This window comes from Hibiscus syriacus, unplaced genomic scaffold (assembly GCF_006381635.1).
Source record: "Hibiscus syriacus cultivar Baekdansim isolate YM2019G1 unplaced genomic scaffold, ASM638163v2 tig00113725_pilon, whole genome shotgun sequence".
In the NCBI taxonomy this organism is placed as follows: domain Eukaryota; kingdom Viridiplantae; phylum Streptophyta; class Magnoliopsida; order Malvales; family Malvaceae; genus Hibiscus; species Hibiscus syriacus.
The window spans coordinates 2,096,217-2,118,142 of NW_024063471.1; the positions used below are offsets into that span (position 1 = coordinate 2,096,217).

General features: G+C 31.1%; 1 protein-coding gene across 6 annotated transcripts; it reads right to left on the reverse strand.

Moving 5' to 3' along the window:
- Window positions 1-461: 461 nt before the first annotated feature.
- LOC120187482 (phosphate transporter PHO1 homolog 3-like) lies at window positions 462-3,508 on the reverse strand. Of its 6 annotated transcripts, none has more exons than XM_039191191.1 (9): window positions 3,004-3,508; window positions 2,429-2,787; window positions 2,144-2,345; window positions 1,946-2,066; window positions 1,609-1,867; window positions 1,417-1,521; window positions 858-1,331; window positions 630-766; window positions 462-555 (listed from the first exon to the last, which is right to left on the reverse strand). In XM_039191191.1, the coding sequence occupies exons 1-9, from the start codon at window positions 3,506-3,508 to the stop codon at window positions 462-464; spliced, it is 2,256 nt and encodes a 751-aa protein (XP_039047122.1). The 6 variants fall into 6 exon arrangements, with proteins under 6 accessions (XP_039047122.1, XP_039047119.1, XP_039047118.1 ...); XM_039191188.1 differs by having other exon boundaries at window positions 2,429-2,823; window positions 2,929-3,508; XM_039191187.1 differs by having other exon boundaries at window positions 2,429-2,823; window positions 2,914-3,508.
- Between the last annotated feature and the right edge of the window lie 18,418 nt (window positions 3,509-21,926).

Here is a 21,926-nt window from a genome sequence, read left to right on the forward strand (position 1 = left end):
AAGAATACCAAAGAACTTATACGTGGATGGAGATGGAATTGAATACTCAACATGTGCCCTTGATGACCTTGATAACAAGTAAATTGGTCATTGCTAAAATCTGCATGCTACATTGCGTAAGTTACCGCACTTCTTTTGTTGCAGTGGAGACCCGGGACGGAACAGCGAAAATGGTGATTATCATTTAATTTTATTCTTAATTCATATGCTTGCACGGTTGATTTTAATTAAATTATTCGATTATATTATTTGTTATTATGAGAATATTTATAACTCTTTTGAAAAAAATCATGTTTTTTCTAACATTTTAAAGCGGCGGAAGCAAAGAGGAAAGTGTTATCACTAAATTCACTTGTTAATCATTTTTACTGCATAAACAATCGCATACGAAAATAAACCTTTCAACCACCAACATCTACAACTAGTTTCTCTTCTATATACCTAATTGAATTCTGTACTATCTATTCATCTTCATCTTCTTCATAGTTGAAAGGCAATGGCACCGACTTGAATGCTCGATAATTCTCGGCGTTATTCAAATGCTCGTTCTCTAACCTGAAAATAACGTTCCTAAACAGGTCAGATTCCGACCCAATCTTAATGACAGGGAAAGAACACGCTTAGTTTACCTGAAGAAATTCCACATCCCTCGCCGGATTATCTCGAGGCTGGCCACGATGGTGATCATGTTTTGCCTATGCAAATCAAATAACTTGAAGTTGAACACTGTTTGCAACCATGCAAATCTCAACAGAACATTCAGGACCTGCATTCCAATGAATGTACCCCATTAAACACGTATACGACCATACCAATCAAACAAGTTCGTAGTTCGAATACTCGGTTCTTAGACTTACCATGGCACCGAAATAGACACTTTTTCGTTGTATAAGGAGCTTGTCTCTCAACCATCGGTTCCTCGAATGGCGTTGAAGAAGTCCCCAATCATAGACAAGGTCCCAGTAAGTACAAACAACAGCAGCAGCCACCGAGAAGATGAGAGCCAATATTTCCCAGCTCAACCCTCTGTTAAGACTGTATGCAGTTCTCAAACAAAGGGCCACAATGGTGATGAAATATTTCCCTGCATTGTAACCCTGCAATGTGTCTTTCTCTTCGAAAAAACGACGCAAGCACTGAAGCATGCGAGACCAGAAAGGAATCACAGCGACAATGTAGCTGAAAGTGTTGAAAACATCATTGCTATTGCAGCTGTTTTTTCGGTGTCGGAAATCTCCCCATCCATAGTAGCAAATGTAGAACTCAAGACTTCTAAATGCTTGAATCTGGCTAGTTAACTGGTCTGCCAGGAAGAAATCTGGGAGCCTGACCTGCAGTTTGAACGAAATTTTACAGATTACTTGAACAGATCCTTATATGTGTCAAACATGGATATTACCAGGACTTAACGCTTACCTTGTAAAGAGGGGCTAATATACTGTGAAACAAACAATTGAGGAAGAAGAAACGACTCGATCGATACAAGATGTTGAATGGCAAGAACAGTATGACAATCACCACCTGCAGATACACCAAGAACGCAGTTGTAAGTTATACATATATACATGCATCTATATACATCGTTACAAATGAATTCAATGATCTTACCACCACCAAGATCAAAGGGACAATTTCGGTGAATGCTTTATAATCCATTGTTTTGGGATCCATCTCCATATCAAGATTTGAGAGCACACTGGCAAGTGCCATTACTGCAAGGCCAAAACTGACAAGGAGCACTTCCCGGTACCCGAGTTCGGTTCCTTGCTTGAAACCAAATATGAAGGCATAATTAACTCGATACCTTCTCCAAAAGTACACATTGATGGCATACAACACCGTATGTAGAACAATGAATCCAAACAAACTGCAAAATCGTTGATCAAATGGTTTATATACGAACTGAAATAAACTTCAATTGCAAGGACAGGATTCTAATCGTTACCTGTAAAGAGGAAACATGGTTTCCATGTACTGGTCCGTCCCGTCGTGACCCAAGATATGCCGAGCGCGAATGATCAAAATAAGAGCTACTATGAGAGCAAATCCGCATCCAGCAAAGAAACCTGAGAAAACATTCAAGAATTGCAGAGTTATATCTTTCCAAAAATAAATTGGTTGTGTATGAAATTCAAAGCTCTACCAGTATAAAATGTTGTTGTATGTCTTTGTTTCCTAGCTTTTGGTCTTAAAATATTCATTCCTTTGCTGCGGTTCGAGTTTGCAAAGTGTTTGATGAATGTAGCCTCGACTCTTTCCATTAGTTTTGTAGCCTCTTCGGAGCTACCTAAATAAGAACCATCTACCATGTTCATGTATGACTTTGAGGCATCCCTTGAACTGATCTGCAATCACAAAAGAACAAAACACTAAAAAAACAGAAATTTAAATAATTTTCGACATAAATAAGGTGTATATTTATGTATACCTTGTCATATTTCTTCATGATTTTTGAGAAAGCCAAAGTATTCAAGAAGCTGTAACTTTTGAGGAGGAGGAGCTTCCGGTAGAATTCGACAAAAGCTCGCTTAAGTTTATTCTCAACTCTCGTGAGATTCTCCCTATTAAACTTCAAATCAGACTGTTTAGGTGCGTTTAGAAACACTTTAATGGTTGATCCAGGCGTTGCAAGCGTGTTATTCATTTTAACACGGTCTAGTATATGTAATGGAGCTGGTCTATGTTCTTTCAACTTATTAGCCACTAGTTTTTCAATGTTTTGCGATTCAATATCTTGCTTTGCAGTATCTTTCTTATCATCGTCAGAGTCACCGTGCACGCTCGGCCCTTCATCGATGATTTCCATGTGCTCAACTGATCTTCCTGCAAATCAAAAACCAAAGGGTAATTCATAAGAATTTCACTTCCCCGGGCTTTAATTATTAGTATTAGTGGCTACTGGCTACTTACTGCTGCTTGCTCTAGCACCGGCCGGGATTGAAGCCGCCAGCATGGCGGTTGACGCGGCGACAGCAGAGGCGAGACGAGTCATGTCGTGGGAACGGTCTTGCCACGGCCATCCTTGGGGATTCTCTACTTTGATTCTAAAAGCAATGAAAGCATCCATTTGCTTATTCAGGGTCTCAGCCTCCTGCATCACCTCGGCCACCTTGGACTTGTAAAACTTGTCCACCTTATTGAACTCATCGTCCAGCCTTCTGAAGTACACCAATTCGTACTCCCCTCCTTCGTCTCCTTGCATGAGGAACGTCGTCTCGTACTTCTCGGAGCCGTTCCGGTTGACGGAATTCACGAAAATGGGATGCTCTTCAACGTCCGGCGACGTGGGATCGATGGAATGTTGGCCATGTCTATGAACCAACAGACCACTGAAAGCTCTGTACATGGACAGGCTTCGTTTCAGTCCATGTGGGACGGATTGTTGCTGCTTGGTTCTTTGATTGAAAGATTGAATATCTTTTAAAAGGGTTTTAAGATAATCATAATCCATGTACGCCCCTTGCCATTCCGGCACCATTTGAGCTGCAAATTCCTTCCCAAACTTCATTTTTGTTTACTCCTCTTCTGAGTGTTATATAAAAACGAAGCTTCAAGAAATATCTGAATATGGGGTTTACAACGAAGCATGTGTATTTATAAGCATAAAACATTGACTTTTTATGGTTCCTTGCTCACTTCTGCTTTCACTATTCATGTAAAGAATTTTGAATTTTCAACAGCAAGTGATAATAACAAACAAAAGAAATTGCGTACAAAAAATTATATTTAGCCTAAGGCTTAATACCAAAATAAATGCCCAAACTATACCGCTTTTCATGAATAGGTGTCTAAAGTATTTCTTAATTCATCTCAGTGTCTAATATTACAAACATTATCATTTTAGGTGCCCGAACCATCAGCGACATTAATTTCTTCCATTAAGTGACACATGTCATAATATGATGATTTTGAAATTTATTTTTTAAACAATTAAAATATTATTATATGTAAAAAATTAATTTCTCTTAAATTATAAAAAAACCTCCAAAATTCCTAAATCCTAACCTTAACCCGTCGTTGCCGCCTTTTCTGGCCACGACCACCGCCACCAATGTAGTCCATGCCATCTTCCTAGTGATACAGTGCGTAGTTGCCGTCGAATGGTCATCGAAATTATATGGGATCGCGATTTTCATCTTAGAGTTCGCAGGGTACAAAACGTCGATTCACCATTAATCGGCTGTCGACTGCTCATGATTTCATAGGGGTTTTGGTCATCGGGGGAGGTGAGGTCGGGTGGAGCTTCGTCAATGGTAAAAGACGGTGGTTGATGTGGGTTTAGGGGTTAGAATGAAGATTTTCAAAGTTTTGGAGTTATTTCAAAATGCTTATATTTTTTAAATATATATATATATATATATATATATATATATATATATATATATATTTTAAATTTTAAATTTTAAATTTTAAAAGTTTTAAAATTTCCATATTATAACATGTGTCATTTAACGGAGAAAATTAACACCATTGATGACATGAATACCTAAAGTGACAACGTTTATAATGTTAGGCACCAAGATGAGTCAAAAAATACTTTAGACACATATTCATAAAAGATAGTATTTTTTAAACATTATTTTAGTAATAAGCCTTAACCTAATAATAGTAATCAGTTGGCAGCTGTATAAGGACACTTAATTCCAACCCGTTCATGTACGGAAATGATTTTGAAAACAGAGTATGAAACTAGAAATAAGAGGTAAAAGCCAAGTTGTATCGAGTATTTCATTTCAAATTGTCCCTACTTTTGACGTTTTGTGCACAAAATGTGGATAGTTTTTTCTAGACGATTTGAGGTCGAGTAGTTAAATGTGAGATATTTATTGTTAACAGATTTAAATTTTCTGAATGACTATTATTTTATAGTCACTTCGGACTATTAAAAATAAATATATTTGATCCAATATAGGATAAGTTATATACTAATTATTGGATAATAATAAAAGGACTAAAAATATCAAATTACATTGTAAAAGAATGAAAGTGCTGAAACTAAATAATACAGGCACCAGAACAACAATTAAGACGTTATAGCAGAGAACACAATGCATTACCTTTTTGACATTGCATGGATGTTGATAGCTCCGGTTGGACCTGGAACACGCTGCTTGGAAATTAAGACACAAAATGGTTGACCTCCTTTGAGATGTCATTTTTTCTGTTTTAATATCGAGTCAATCTTAAGCTCTTTGTGTTACAATTTCAATATTAATTTAATGTTTTAGCTATAGAAATTGTGATTTTTCTTAATTCTGTATGAAAATTTAATAATTTCTTAGGACTAGAACCGTCTATTGAATAGTATTCCAAATCTCGTTTGGAATAAACTACAGTTGATTGTCAAAGCTGCCTATCTAATTTATTCAATGATTTTGACGCTTCTTGTCTACCATCCACTGATTCTGCTAAGAGCGTAAATCATTAAAATATCATTTTATTTAAAAAAGTAATTATTATCTTCTTGTTACGTTTTGTTATATAAATATCAACATATAATAAAAGTCTAAGTATTACATTCGAAATTGAATCTAAACTTAAAATCAGAAAAAAGAATAAAAATAACATATATTTAAATAAATAGTATTTATTATTTTTCATTATTCAAATAAAGTCATACTATACCAATAACGTGGGATGAATACTATATTCTTCACCAATATTAAGAGTTTATGTAACATCCTCAATATCATGATTATATTTCAAAGAAGGAGGAATATAAGGGCAAAATGATCATTTGACCTAGAAATGAATTAAAGATGGATATGGAGGATATATATACATACACGTGGGAAAGGAAGGCTAAAGGAAAAGTTTCCAGAAAACTCTCTTATTCATCTTCTTCCAGCCGTGAACTCAAGCTTGCTAAGACATCGAGCATAAACAAATTCTGGAACAGCCACCGAGTTAATATTTGATCGAAAGAAAGGAAATCATAGGAGTAATTGATAGCAAGTGAGGCCAAGGTGAGTGCATAATTTAGGTACAGTTCAATGGAAATAAGACTTGTGATAAGTCTATTTCCTATATTAGTTTCATAGTTTAATAGTTATAAACATGCATACATTATGGTTATTATAAATACATACAACAGTTATATATGTTTATATGATTTGATCTATGTTATATGACTCATGTGAATGTACTCAAATACATATGTTACAGGATATAAGATTGATGAATATATGCACATGTGATATGTTATAGAAGAAAAGACACATGTGATTATAAAGAAAATGATATAAGTACATGCTTATATGAAGTATAACACTAATGCCCATGTTGTGTGATATGAGAGCTCTAGGTATAGTTGGCATGTCAAGAGTCATGGGTTTCATAGGTCATTCGGGACATATTCATAGGTCCTAAGGGACAAATTTCACATGCCACTCAGTGGGACTTATACGAGCTGTGGTGACATCATATGTGCACAACCTCCATGTACTCGCATACCTTAAGTTCTCAGTAAATACATGGGCTTATAAAGAATATGAAAAGTATGTGTATTGCATTATATATTATCATATTATTATTGGTTATCGTGAATCATATGTAATGTGAAGATTTTATTTGAATATTATGTTGCATGTTCATATTTATAAGAAATGTATTATTATAAGTTTATGCCTCACTAAGTCTATGACTTAGCGTGTAAGTATTTTTATACGTAATTACTGAAAAGAGAGAAGATCAGGTTTAAGATCAGCAGGACAACATACATTCACTCGAAGATCAAATCAGATCAGAAGTAAAATCACAGTATGTATTTTGTTGTATAAAAGTGTTGGTATGTACCAAGTGTAATTTACATATGCTCTGATCAGATTTGTAATATTTTGGTCGTACTTATGTAAACGATCAGTGTTATATTAATGAAAATTTAAATTTTCTATAGTTTTTTTATAAATGTATATGTTTGAAAGGTCAATGTGACACCTCGGACTCGTATCCGGGTCGGAAACGGGTTGGGAGTGTTACAGTTTCGATTATGGTACTATGCATAGATCAAATTAGGTTGAGAGAATCATCTCTATATCAATCTTATACATTATCAAATTCAAATTAATCGCTAAATAGATTAAATATTGATGATTATACCAAAAAAATTCAAGTCATATGAGTGACTAAGAATTGTTAAATGAATACTCATGTACTAAAACATGATGAAAATAATGCTTCTATCTTGAGTGATATGGTTTTAAGTTTCAATCTAACTCTATATAAATCATGCGTAGCATCTACACAGTTGATTTTAGTTGTTGATTTATATAGTTCAGTGATTGTAAAAATAGTATTCATACCTTTAAATAAATCTATGATTTAAACTTTGAATCAAATCAAATTTTAAATAAAAAATCGATACCAAACTAAACATTAAATAAACTAACTATAATTAAATTATTAACATGACAACACCTTTCTTTAGATCATTAATATATATATATATATATATATATATATATATAAACTTTAATCATTATAAAAATCTAATAAGTTCTAAAAGTTATTTAAAAATATATAAAATAAAATAATTTTATTAATTCAAGGACATAAACCAATTAAAATATGTGCATGTATGTATGGAAGATGTTGTGATGGTCTCTGATGCATGAATTTCCATAATTTAATACTATGCATGAACCTTCTTTAATACAATTCTTGCAAATCAAAATGTTGAAAAAAGTTCTATCCCAACACCAAAGGAATCAAACCTAACGTAGCCCTCAAAATTGGATAAAAAAAGACTTGGTAAAATAATAAGTAAAACAAATAAATAGTGATTTATTGACCAACTCATTATTATATAGGCGATGGTAACTCTCTCAACTCAGTTTTCTCCATTAAAAAACGTCAGAGTTCAACCCCTAACATTGTTTAAAAAATCTAGCACCTCGTCCCACTAGATCAACCAGTTGTTAGTTAATGTTTTAAAATTTTATTAATTCATCAAATCAATTGATTAATAAAAAATTTAAAATTTTTGATGATATCTTAAACCAAGACTAATTTATTATAATAATAAAATAAGATTAAAATTAATCCACCTAAAGCATATGAATTAAATCCCCTATTTGGATATAAATAGAAATAAAAATGATATGATGGCTTTTGATTTAAAGGCTGATAAAGTTATAGATATTTCCCCCAAATTAGGAGAGAGAGTTCATTATTAACGAGTTATTCAAACATTGAAGATGTCAAGTTTGTCAAAAGATAATTAATTAATTAAGTATAAGGAAGCAATAAAAAATCTAGATTGTTGAATTTCATGTCATCTTAATTAAATATATAAAATCCTTCCTGGTGTTTAATTATTAGGAGACCTATCTTTATTCATCGACGTTATAAAGTTTGTTTTGTTGGCCGGTAGGTAGTACGAATACATATCATGGACAAAATCATTGCATTTTTAAGTAAGATTATGAAATCTGAAAATATTTTTTTATTTATGAATCACCTATTATTATTATTATTATTATTAGATCGGAAACCCATACAAATAGTGCTTCATAGATTAGATATGTGCTTCATAAATAATGACAAAAACAATACCTTATATAATCGTTTTAAGGATTGGTAATTTTTGTGACTTTAATATTCCACTTTCCCGGAATGGATAACCATCGGAATGCGTGTACACACAACTTTTTACTATCAAAATTTAGGGTAATTTATATATTTAGTACCTAAACTATTATTTTTATTCTATTTTAATATCTAAACTTTATTTTTTGAATTATACCTAACATTTGGTTTAAGTTTTATTTTGGTACATGTCAAAAACTTAATGACATGTCGATATGGCATCATAATGAATTTTTTTTTAAAAAAATATCATATTAGTAGTTCTATTAATTTTTCAACGACTCATACCAAATTAAAACCTAAACTGATGTTAAATATAGTTTTAAATAATAAAATTTAGATATCAAAATAAAATAAAAATAAAAATAAATTTAAATACTAAATATGTAGTTTATTCCAAAATTTAATCCTATCTCATGAAGGTCCAAACCAGTTGGCTATTTAAAATCATCATCCACGTCATCATCGTTGTCATTAGATCATCATCACCATGTCTATAATAACAGTAATTGTTTTTCTTCTTCTTTATTTTAGTCGGATTTTTGGAGTCAAAAAGTTGTAGCTTTTCCTGTACATAAAGACCATGTTAATACTTAACTCTTCTAGATTGATTTCCAATCAACTAATATTATTTCTTTCCCCAAAAGTTTGTTCTTAGAAATTAATTCAAAGATTTGAAAAAAATAGTATTAATCGTATTAAAAATCATAACTAAATTCTACATCAACTAAAGTATTTTAAATATTTAAATAAAAAAATTAATATGCTTTAGATATCTATATGTGATAAAATCATTTTTTCCCTTTAATTTCACCAAGGAAAGATTAAACGAGTATTTCAAATTACTTTTGCTCTTCGATTACAGTTGTGGACTTATGGGCATGCGTAAAACTTAATTTACCGAAATTGACAAATATCTAAATTGGGTTCATTTTTTCAAGTCAAATCTCTTATATTCTTTTTTTCCTGCAGCATGGACCTAAGATATTATTTAATACATATAATTTAGTTTTAAAAGGAAGAAAATAAATCGACAATTTAATGAGTTTTAAATTTTAATATTAACCTTCATAAATTTTGTTTTATTTATATTATAGCCTCCATTTAAAAAAAAGAACCATTATTGAATAAAATGTTTATTTTTTTATTATTAAAATTATTTGTATTTCTTATAAATATCATATTAGTTATATTGCATATCTTTATATTATTTATTTTTTATTGTAAAAATAAAGAAAGTAAACAAAGAATAAGAATAATATGTTTGAGAAATAAGAGAAATTTAAATTTCATTAACTTCTATATTTATAGCCACATGCAGTAGATGCAATATATAGCTCTAATATTAATGAATATTAAAGACTTGATAATAATGTAGATTAAAAACATATCTTATAAAATAGTGATATACATCCACATAAATATTCATAACACTTCTCCTTCGATGTCTATAAAGATAATATGTGTCGTCAAAATTTTACTATGATAAAAACCGTGTAAGAAAAAAAAATCTTAGTATTGGAAAGAATATACATATCTTTAATATGCATAATATGTTGTCTTACTAAAAACTTTATAAAGAAAATTCAATCGGACAAAACTTTGATTAAAGAAAAAGAATACAATGCATATTTACTCTCCCTAATATATGCATCACTAAAGATCTTTGAAACAACATAATCCAATGTTGAAAATTAACTTCTCAAATCTAATAGTATGGAATCTTAGTGGTAGAATCATTTGCTCCTACGATGTTGGACAATGTTCTTCGACTATCTCCTAGGACACAACAACAAGAAGAACATAGTATTGATATGACTGTAGTGATAAGGGAATTGTAACTGAGCCTTATTCTAACACCAAAATTATTTGAAAGAAAAGAAAATATAAACATACCCACATTTGGTATCCATCAACGTGGGATATAAATTTTTTCATTTTCCTCAACATAATTCACAAATAGTTTACTTGAAACATTAATTCTCAATCATCGTTCAATAATTTTATGCATATGATATATCATTGTAAAACTTTCATGGAGTATAATTTAAAAACATACTTTTATGATACGAATCTTCATCTTTATCCATTGAAACTATGTCTCAAAGTATCCAATTTTTTTTTCCAACAAAACTCAAATTTTATAAATTTAGAGTGACTTAAAAAATTCAAATAAAATTTAAACGATAAAATCATACTCATCCATGGGATTAACTCAAACTTTTTTTCATTTGATTTGAATATTGGATATTCACACCTAATTCGTATGTCAACGGTAGTAGTTTTAGTTTTTTTTGTCCTCTCGATTTCTAAGGTTTCTTCTTGACTAATCTAGACCGATATGGGCCACACACTTGATTTTGATGGGTGAGTCTCTTAGCAGAGATTTTCTGCATACAAAAGAACTCAAACTCAAAATTTGCTTAAACAATATTAAGCTACTTACCACTTAAACGAAACCATGGTGTAGTACTTTCATTTTCATACTCACTTGCCTTAGTTTGGACTTTGAATTTTCAATTTTCACTAATAATTAATGCAATAGTCATATTTTCGGTATTGATTTTTCTTTTCTTTTATTTATTCCCAAGGCAATTGATCGTAATTAATTATAAATACATTTTTAGAAATTGGAAAAGTTATTAATGTGCATATTTTTTTCTTCAAAGTTGAAACTTAATTCAACCCGAATATGATAAAATTATTATATTAAAATTTACTTTAACCTTCAACAATTAAAGTTGGTGATCAGAAGTTTTTACTTGACAATTCCTCATCTCTTAGTTGTTTTTTTTCTCCTCCAGTTTTTAAGGTTTCACTTTGAATTCAGGTCGCAAACTTAATTTTGGTGAGTGAGTCTCTCAACAAACTTGAATCAATCTGGTATAAAAAAACTTGAACTTATAACATACTTAAATGATATCTAGTTGTTTATCACTTAAACCAATCTGGTTAGTGTAATGGTTTCATTTTCGGCCTCAATTGCCTTAGTTTGGACTTTTGAAATTTCAATTTGCACTAAAAATTAAGGAAAAGTCATTTTCGGTATTGGTTTTTCTTTTCTTTTATAACCTACTTAATTATTTTATTTTTCTTCGAAGTTGAAACTTAATTCTAGAGGTGTTTAAAAAAATCCGTAACCGTTAACCGAAATCGTTAATTGATATTATAATTACATTTAACAGGTTAATTAACCTAACCATTAATACTAAACAGTTTCGGTTAACCTAACCGCTAAAAATATTGTTAATGGTTAAGGTTAAGAATACAAATTTTGATAAACGATTAACCAACTGTTAACCGTTAATAAATTAAAAATATAATTATATTTCTAAGTTATTATTTTTTATACAAATAACAATAGAATTTCCTATTATTTATAATTTATAAATATTTTTAATAAAATTTGTATACAAATAACTTAATATGTATTTTTATTTTTTTATTTTTTTTATTTCTTTGAAAATATAGAAACATACTTATACCAATATAATTATGTTTTTTTTAAGTACTAAGATATTATGTGATGTACATACTTACACTGGTGTAAATATATATTAAATGCTACACTTTGTTTTATTCACTTACACTGGTGTAAGTATGTGTTAAGTTTTATATTTTTTTATTTAATTCAATTACATAAATGTAAGTATATGTTAGTGTTATGTTTTTTTATTTTATTCACATACATTGATATAAATTTGTGTTAAGTGCTACAATTTTTTATTTTATTCACTACATCGACATAAGTATGTGTTAAGTGCTATACTTTTTTATTTGATTCACTATATTGGTCTAAGAATATGTTAAGTCTTATACTTTTTCGTAGTATGAATTATAAAAAATTATTATAGGTTAACCGCATGTTAACATGTAACCGAACCGTTAATAACTGTTAACTGTTAGCGGTTAACCGTTTCTTAATGGTTAGGTTATGATTAGAAAAATCTCACAACCGTTATAACGGTTAACCGACCGTTATAATGGTTAACCGACCTTTTAGGTTAAACGATACGGTTAACTATCCATGAACACGCCTACTTAATTCAACTCGAATATCTTAAAATTATTATATTAAAAAATACTTTAATCCATTAATAATATTTACGGTAGATGATTAAAAAAATTCACTTGATATATTCTTCCTCCCCTAGTTATGATTTTAATATTTATTAAGAGCAAAATTCTCTCTTCTTTTTTCCCAAGTAAAAATTGCTAGGAAAAACACTAACTCAAATAATAAGATGATAGAATTCTTTGAAGTTAAAACTTAATTCAGCTAAAAATTAAAATATCTTAAAATTATTAAATTAAAATATAGAATTAATATAAATGTGCCTAAATATATATATATATATATATATATATATATATTTTTGATTGAGTGCCTAGACATTTTGTTTTGGTAAATGTAGGTGTCTAATGTTATAAAAATTATTGTTTTAAATGTCTTGATCATAACAAACATTAAAAAAGATGTTATCTGACATGTTTCATATTCATTTTTTATTTTTTTTAAACTTAAAAATATTATTATTTAGAAAATCCTAATTAAAAAAAATCTTAATAACACCACAAATGTTTTAGAATTCCTAATTTTAATCCCTTTATTGTCGTCGTTCACCGCCAACATTATCAATCAGCCACATCAATATTGCAAATGAATGAGGAGGTAACGTTAGTAATGTTTCCACCCAAAAATTCTTCGGATGTTGGTGAATATTGATTAGATTTTAGTATTTATGCATTTGAAATTTTAGGATTTAAGAATTTAGGGATTGCAAACGACGACAAGAGCGATGTTCAATTAATGGGTGGACAACAAGGCATGGATGGCCGATCGATGACGAATGGGTGGTCGAAGACGTTCAACGGTGAGAGTAAAGGGATATAATTAGGGATTTAAAGAATTTTAGTTTTTTTAATTTTTAAAAAGGTTTTAGGTTTTCTTAAATAATAATAATAATATTAATTTTTTAGAAATAATTTTAAAAAATATAAATACGATACATGTTAGATAACATGATTTTTAACGGTCTTTATAAACCAAATACTTTAAATGATAACATTAGTAACATTAAATACTTATATTAACAAAAAAAATTATGCACCTAAATAGAAAAAATAATAATTTAAACATATTTTTTTATATTAAACAGAAAATACTGTAAACCCAACCAATGAGACGACAGAAAGGAAAAACAAGGCCTGGAAAATAGAATATTGAAATATTAGGTACAAGTTCTATCAAGGCAAATAAAAACTTGATCCATTTTTTGAGTTGGATTTATGCATCTATATATTGATTTTTTTATACATTCCTCAAATTATCTTTAAATACCTTAAATTTTAAATTAACTTAGGTTCTGTTTCATAAATTTAAAAAATAAGTCCTGAAAAATAAAACATTTAATTTTAATTATAAAATTTTTTGTTTGACATTTAATTTTAAATTAAGTATGGGATAAAACTAATTTATAAGTAAATATAAACTTTAAAAGATAATGCATTTAAAATAATTAAAATAAAATAAAAAGTATTAAATATACTTTTCATTAAGTGATAAGTATGCTCTTATATACTTATTAGTTTTTATATTTTTATTAAAAAAGTTTATGAAATGATTTTAATTTCAAATTCTAAAAACATTTTAAAATTAGGTTATTAAAAATATTAATTTCCAGTTGATTGAATTTTTTGAATATTTTATCAATCAAAGTCTAAATCGAAAGATAGCATCTTCATAAATGTGTTTAAATCCAAACTAAACCATCATTTGATTATATATTGATGTATTTGGTTGTAGTTTAATTTGTAATTAATCATTTCTATTTTTGTGCATTGACTAATTAATGTATGTAAATTTCAATATGATTTTAACTTTCATGTATGTAATTTTTATATAAACGTAGTTACAGGTGGTAACCGTCATTCGGATTGAGTTTGGGTTGGATCATTTTGGGTATGTTTATTTCGGGTTTAGACTATATTCGATTTAATTTTATTCGGTTTAGATCGAGTTTGGCTCAAAGTTCGAGTATATGGTAAATCGGGTCGGGTCGAGTTAATTTTTGGGTGGATCAATTTTTGGGTTGGGTGACTGTCGGATTAGTAGTTTTTCGATTCAGATCAATATCAGATCAGTTGATTTTTGGGTCCGATTAATACCAAATCTATTAGATTTCAGGTCGGGTCAATATGGAATCGACTGATTTTTGGATCAAGTCAATATTGGATCAATTGGTTTCGATTTGGGTCAACCTTTCAATAAGGTTAATTCAGATTGAACTGATCATGAGTCTAATAAAGTATATATAGATTTATTGATATTTTCTTTATAATATATCTTCTTATTTGTTAATCTTATCATTTAAGCTTAATTCGATTATAAGTCTAATAAAGTTATATAGATTTTTGGTTCGGATTACTTTCGGCTTGGACTAATTTTGATTTGGGTTACTTTCGGATCGGGTTAAATTCGATTCGGGTTGCTTTTCAGTTTGAGTTAAATTCAATTTAAGTTGCTTTCGGTTTGTGTTATTTTCGGTTCGAATGCTTTCAGTTCAGGTCAAACTAGATATAGTTCCATATTGGGCCAGTTAAATTTTGAATCGGGTATAATTCAGGTTTTAGATCAAATTCAATCATCATGTTTGGATTAATATCATATATTAAGTCGAATAAATCAATTTAAGTAATCAAATTCTGGTCAAGTTTACCAGATGTAAACATAGTATCTTTATTATACTTATATATAACATCTCTTTTTAATTAATATATACTCCATAATATACTCGTTTGAGGTTTTTATAAAAAAAAATAAAAGGTAATCTATGTCATATGCTACTGAACTTTTTCTACTAACTCGTTTATACTACTAAATTTTTAATTTTGTCAATTATAGCACTGAATTTTAGTTTTACATTTTTATCACCATTTTTTATCCGTCCTCACCTTTATCATTATAATTAATATTATTAGTATTAATTATATTTAATATTGACATTATTATTCTTTCAAAATAACTAAAACCCAATGATAAAATTACAAACCCATTACATTTATTCCAAATATGGACCCAGTTGCAAACCTTAGCCCAATTGGCCTAAAATCTAAACATGTTAGGGTTTCTCCAAACCCTAAAAACCTTAATTTCTGCTTCACCCCTGTCGTTGGATCAAATCTGGTTCAACGGTCAAGATCTAGAGAATCAAGGGTTTTGGGAACCCCAACAAAAGCCTCACCTGCTATCACCAATGATTACCATCGATCTGCCCACCCGTGAAAAACACGCACCCACTCAAACACTCGCTCGTGACTCCTTGCCTCCCAAAGCTTGCGACCGAAACCATGGGCGTGATTCACGTTGGTCACCACATGCGAAAAAGAAGCATCATGGTAAAAACGGATTACCCCGTACTTTGATCAAGTCACCGCCGCCTGCAAGGCTTTGTCCTCGGTGCTATCCCCTCCTCCGTCAGAGCACACAAAGCTAAGAAAAGCACAAAAAAAAGGAAATTATGGATCCTTTGTTCATTTACAAGCAATTTGGAAAAATATAAATGAAAGGGGAGAATTTTTTCGATATAAAAGAGAGGGGGGAGAAAACGAATGAAAGGAGAACAAATTGGAAAAGAGAAAAAGAGAAAGAGAGAAGATAAACGTACCTTCTTTATTCACCGGAAGGTCCAAACGTCACCGAAGAGTGGTGTTTTTCAAAGGTAAATCCCTAGATCTATTGTGATTCGTGAGTTTTTAGATCTTTTCGAGCTCCGATTTGAGTGACGATCGCCGCAGACGACTGTTGGTAGCATTGGCTCACGAAGGCCGGAGTCCTTTCACCACCTCGGTGTATAGAAGATAGTAGAGGTGTATTCGGTTTGGTTCATTTTTTTAATAAAAATTGAATCGAACCGATATAAACGGTTTTTTAAAATTTAAACCGAAACGAATGGTTAAAAATCGAATTAAGTGAAATCGATTTTTTTGGTTCGGTTCGGTTCGATAATGCGGTTTTTTGGTTCGGTTCAGTTCGTTAGTTTTTCAATGAAAAAATCACTTAAAACAATAAATTCAAAAAAACAATTGTATATTCAGTTCAATATGGAACAAGTGGGTTCCATATGGAAAACCTGAACCGAACTGAATCAATAGAATTGATTCTTTAAATCAACCCGAAACCGAACCGTTTAAATGTAAACCCGAACCGAACTGAAACGTTTTACTCGATTCGTGTAAGTTTTTCAGTTTTCTTGGTTTCGTTGCTCAGCCCTAGAAGATAGGGAATTGCAGATGTTTTGGGGGTTTTCTTCTTTTAGCAAAATGAGTGAATTACCACAAATGAGGGACATCATCATTTTAGGCCTAAGTTTTGGGGTTTTATACCCCATGTCAAACGGCACCATTTAGGAGGGGAGGGTGTGCGTTTTAGTGCTTGGTTGAATTACTTTTTCGATCATTCGTCTTTTGTAACCTTTTAATTTAGTCACTAAATGAAATATTTTAATCATCTTATTTTGAACTTTAAATTTTATTTGGCATACATTTTAGTCATCACCCATGCTTTCACAGGTTTTTTGTCGAATATTTGATATGATCCTTAAATTTTAGGTTCATTACTTTTTGGTCATTCGTTCATTTTGTATCTGAAAATGCAATATTCATGCTTTGGTCTTTCCAGATATATTACGTGTACATTTTGGTTATCATTTCAGCTGGTTATATGTAATAAAATGAACTATTCTCTAATACGTCCATATAGTTCTAGTTTAGTTCTAATTTAGTCCATTTATTCTATTTATTTTGTATCCATGTTTTTTTAATTATTAACATGACTCGTGTGTTTTAGATATTTATTAAAATGGTGAAATGTTCTTAGATTAGTTAATAATTATCACTAATGTTCATATCAATTTTCAAAGAATGCACTTCATAGAAAAGTGCAACCTATCGAGGTATTACAATTCAATATAACATTCAAACGAAAGAGAACTTGAAAATAGTCGAGCATGTTTTGATAAAAAATGGAATAATAATTGTTTTATTTTAATGATGACAATGTGTTTATTTATTGGGCATGTTACTCTAATTTTATTTTTATATTTGATTCATGCTTAATGTGAAACCTCAAATAGATAATAAATAGAATATTCTTGTATAGGGAAGAGGTAGATGGAAAAGCCTTCTCATTGGAAAATGTGCAAATGCCGTGATCTTTTCTCAAAATAGGGAATATTCCTTATAATTTGAAACGATTTAACTAATGAACAATAAAAATTTGTAAGGTAATTTTTTATTTTTAACGTTTTTTATTTCCATTACCATGATGTTGTATAAGCGAATAGGTACCAATATTGGGTTCTGTGGGGGTACCACCCCTTCCCTCTGCATAATCGACTCTCGATCCCTTAAAAATGAATTTATCATAAACACATATCAATTTGTTTTTAAAAATTATTTTTAAATGATTTTTTTGGTATTTGACCTACCCAATATAAAGGTCGATGGCGACTCCGAATTATATCAATTTCGAAATAAAAAATTTTCAAAAAATAAAATTTTTATTTTAAAAATAGTAATCATTTTCATTTTGAAAAAAACTTTACGATAACTTGGCGACTCCGCCGGGGATAAGGTTAGAGAGTCAGGCCGATAATCGTTTATGCATCATCGTGGTAGTAAATATTAGAAAGCTGAAATAATAATTATCTTATGATTGATTTTATTGGATATTGATTAATTCTTTTCAAACTGTTTATTAATAGTTGTACAAATCTTTGAATTTTCTGTTTTACGATTTTACAAATATTTTAAAAGTGCATCCTTAATGTTGGGCATCTTGTTTGACCAACGGTTTGTATGCTCTTCACACACAACACTTGCATAACATGACATAAGCTCTATACCTGAGCTTTATCCCGATTAAGTAGGGATAAATATTATGCTTTCATGGTGAATTTATTCCCCGAGTGAGCTATAACCACTAGCCTTTGAGATACACGTCTTGTACCTCAGTGGGAATTTATTCCTCGTATGGGTACATGGAGGTGGATCTCATCAAATTGAACTCATTCTGTTTAAAGCCTATAATGGTTGAGGATCGAGGGTTTGACAACTCAAGGGGGTACCATCATCAAGGATAATTTAAGTACCCTTTCCTTTAGTGCCGAAACCATGCATATACTGAACTATAGACTGATAACACTAGGTAAAGTCATGCGAGACCTCCGTCCGTTAATAGGTACCCAAATAGGCGTACATGAAGGAGGAGCATACTCTAACATTTGTTATCTTTACTTTAAAGTTATAGGATAGATTTACTTTATTGAATAAAAACATGAGAACTAGAAAAGTATTCAGTCAGGTTTTGCTTTCCCGAATAAGTGCATGATGGTTGAAAGCATGTTTGGGTAGGAATTATTGCAATAAACCATGCTCGGGTAGATAACATGATGGGAGAGCTGATTTACTTATTGTTTTTACGCCTTTGTTTATTTCATGTACTAACTAATATGTTTGTTTTGTTTTTCTTTGTTTCATGCTACATGTTCATAGAATTTAAAATGTTATTGATCCATAAGTTTACATTTGGTTGAAAAACCTTTTAAGATGGAGAAAAGTTCCATGAACATGGAAATGAAATCCACATATAAGCGTGATTAGTTCGAGGAAGAGCAAAGGCAACAAGGGATAATCTACGAGCACATTATGTGTCTGAATGGTCTAGTTATGTAGCTGCCACTATCAAGCTGAATAATATTCGAGGCTTGAAAATGATATGGGAAAGTTAGAGTAAAAGTGAGAAGTAAGTATTCTAGCAAGACTATGGAGACATATCTCTTTTGTTGTACGTCAAAGTAGATTCGGTCCACATCTGAAGCATGATACAATTCTGGAACCCAACATACAGTTGTTTCACTTTCAACCGTGAGGAAATGACCCTGACTTTGAAGGAATACCACTTTTTGATGAATCTACAAAAGGTTAAAGTGGACGAGTTTATTCTAAATCGACAAAATGATCGACCCTCAAAGCTAAGCTTACGAAGATTTATAGCACAAGTGAGAAGTGAGTGGTTGGTCGTATGAAAGAGTACCATGGTCTTATCTGTATAAGATAATTGTGGGGCATATAGATGAAAAAGTAAGGAAAAATGTTTTTACTCTGGGGGTATACTGATTAGTAATTTTCCCCAAGTGCATCGGTCATGTCGAGCTAGTTGTGGCCGATTTGTTTGAAAAATTAGAAGGATAACTTAACTATATTCCTACTATCTAAGCTGAGACATTTAGATCACTAAGTGTTTGTCGAAGGATTGGAGGAGGTCATTTTTTGGGATGCATACAATTACTTACTGTGTGGATGCAAAGTCCCTTTTGGAAGGAAGAAAAGGTTGACTATGATCTATTCTTAAGGTGTTATTCTCCTATTATAGATTATCTCAAGAGAAAGTGGCATGTAGCCTCCCACTAAGACTAGTGGATTAGCTACTTCAGGAACATTTGAGACCAATATATCGCACGGTGAACCTCATGGCTGTTGCATACTCAAATTCTATTTAAATGTGGCAAAGAGGATTTGATTACGCTCTTTGGGCTGTAGGAGTAGTAGGGTATACTCCATTGTTAGTTTTGCGACAATATGGAGCTTGAAAATTTGTTCGAGTGACCATAAGACTTACTAACAGAATGAAGGGGAGCTGATGTCTTAATGACCCTAGACTACGAAGCTTAAAAGATCAAAAGAATAAATGAAAAATCCTTTTATCTGATGGGGAAGAATCAACCTTTATGGAATAGCACTTCAGAGTAATCCCTTCGAATCTAGAAATTCAAAGAAGAAAGTTTGAAGTAGAAAAAGCCAAAGATGCCAAGAGAATAAAAGAATTGGGAAGAGAGAACTTCATGATATTCCTCGAGGCCGAGTTCCATGCAAGAGAAATTGAGATGATGAGGGAAAAAAGAGAGGGAGTTGTATCCAAATTGACAAAATGGATGAAAGGCTATAAAAATTGCTACAAAAAAGAAGGATGGCAGGATCAATCAAGACATCTCAACAGCGGGCTAAAAAAGTGGCATATAGAAAGCATCTAGTTAAGAGTCTAGAACCTGAGAATAAGAGAAAACTCAAGGGTTAGAGGCTGTAATGAAGAAGATAGAGGATTTGGATTATGAAAAAAAGAAATTGATCATTGAAATGAAGGTTAAGAATAGTGAAGTTGAGAGGTTGAAGAAGGAAAGATAAGCCAGTATGAGAGAGCTGGAAATTAAAGAATAGTCAAGTTTAGAGGCTAGAGACTAAAATTAGCACTATAGTTGAGGACTTTGAAGCCAGAGAGTGAAGTATCAAAGAGCTTGAAGAAGAGAGAGAACAAAAGAATGACAAGGACGAAACCGTATCCCCTATAGAAAACAAGTTGAAGTCCAATCACGTATGCAGAGATATTCCACAAAGAACCAAAAAATCGAAGAACTTAACAGGACATGAGAGAGATGCAGTTGAGGTATGAGGAAGAGTTATGCCTTACTCGATTTAGAAACCATGGGTTAGGAAATTGTATCTCGTAAATCGAGGAGACTCTTCATTAGGAGCATGTACTTATAGAATAAATAAACTTAAGGATTTCTCACAAAAAAACAAGGCCCCAAGAGAGAAAGTTAGGAAGGTGGAAGATGAGTTCCTATAGTGTCAGATTCGAGTCACCAAATTGGAGAAAGAAATCAATAACATCAATGCTAGATGGAATGACACCTCAGATTATTACCAAGCTATAGTGACAGAACAAGAACACATGATGGGTGAGGCAATAGCTAAGGCAATAGCTAGCCAATAGAGCAAAATTTATTTTAGATCTTACTAGTCCAGTTTCTAATTATGGAAAAAGGCCACTGAGCTCATGAATGAAATTATAGAATTCAGTTTTACGGCCAGAACGTATCTATGATAAAACTTCTTTGTGATGGTTGAGACTTTTCGTATAATGAAAGTATTTATGTGATGTTCACTATTGGGGATCAATGCCTTTTCATTGCATTTACTTCCCGCATCAATTTATTCGTTAGGAAAAATACAACACTTTTTTAATACATTTGTACATTCATTTTGTATTTTGTTTGCTTATTTTTTAACCACATATTAACACATTCATTCATTTAAAAATGACACACATAATAATAAAATAAGATCTCCTATCGTTTTTAGTGACCCTCACCTCTGCTACCAGCAAGAACACCCCACATCCATACGACACCAGAAAAACAACTAAGAATATGGATAAGACATTAGCCCTTATAGAGAAAGAACAAAAAGACATGCAAGAGGAAGTGAGAGGCATACTGAAT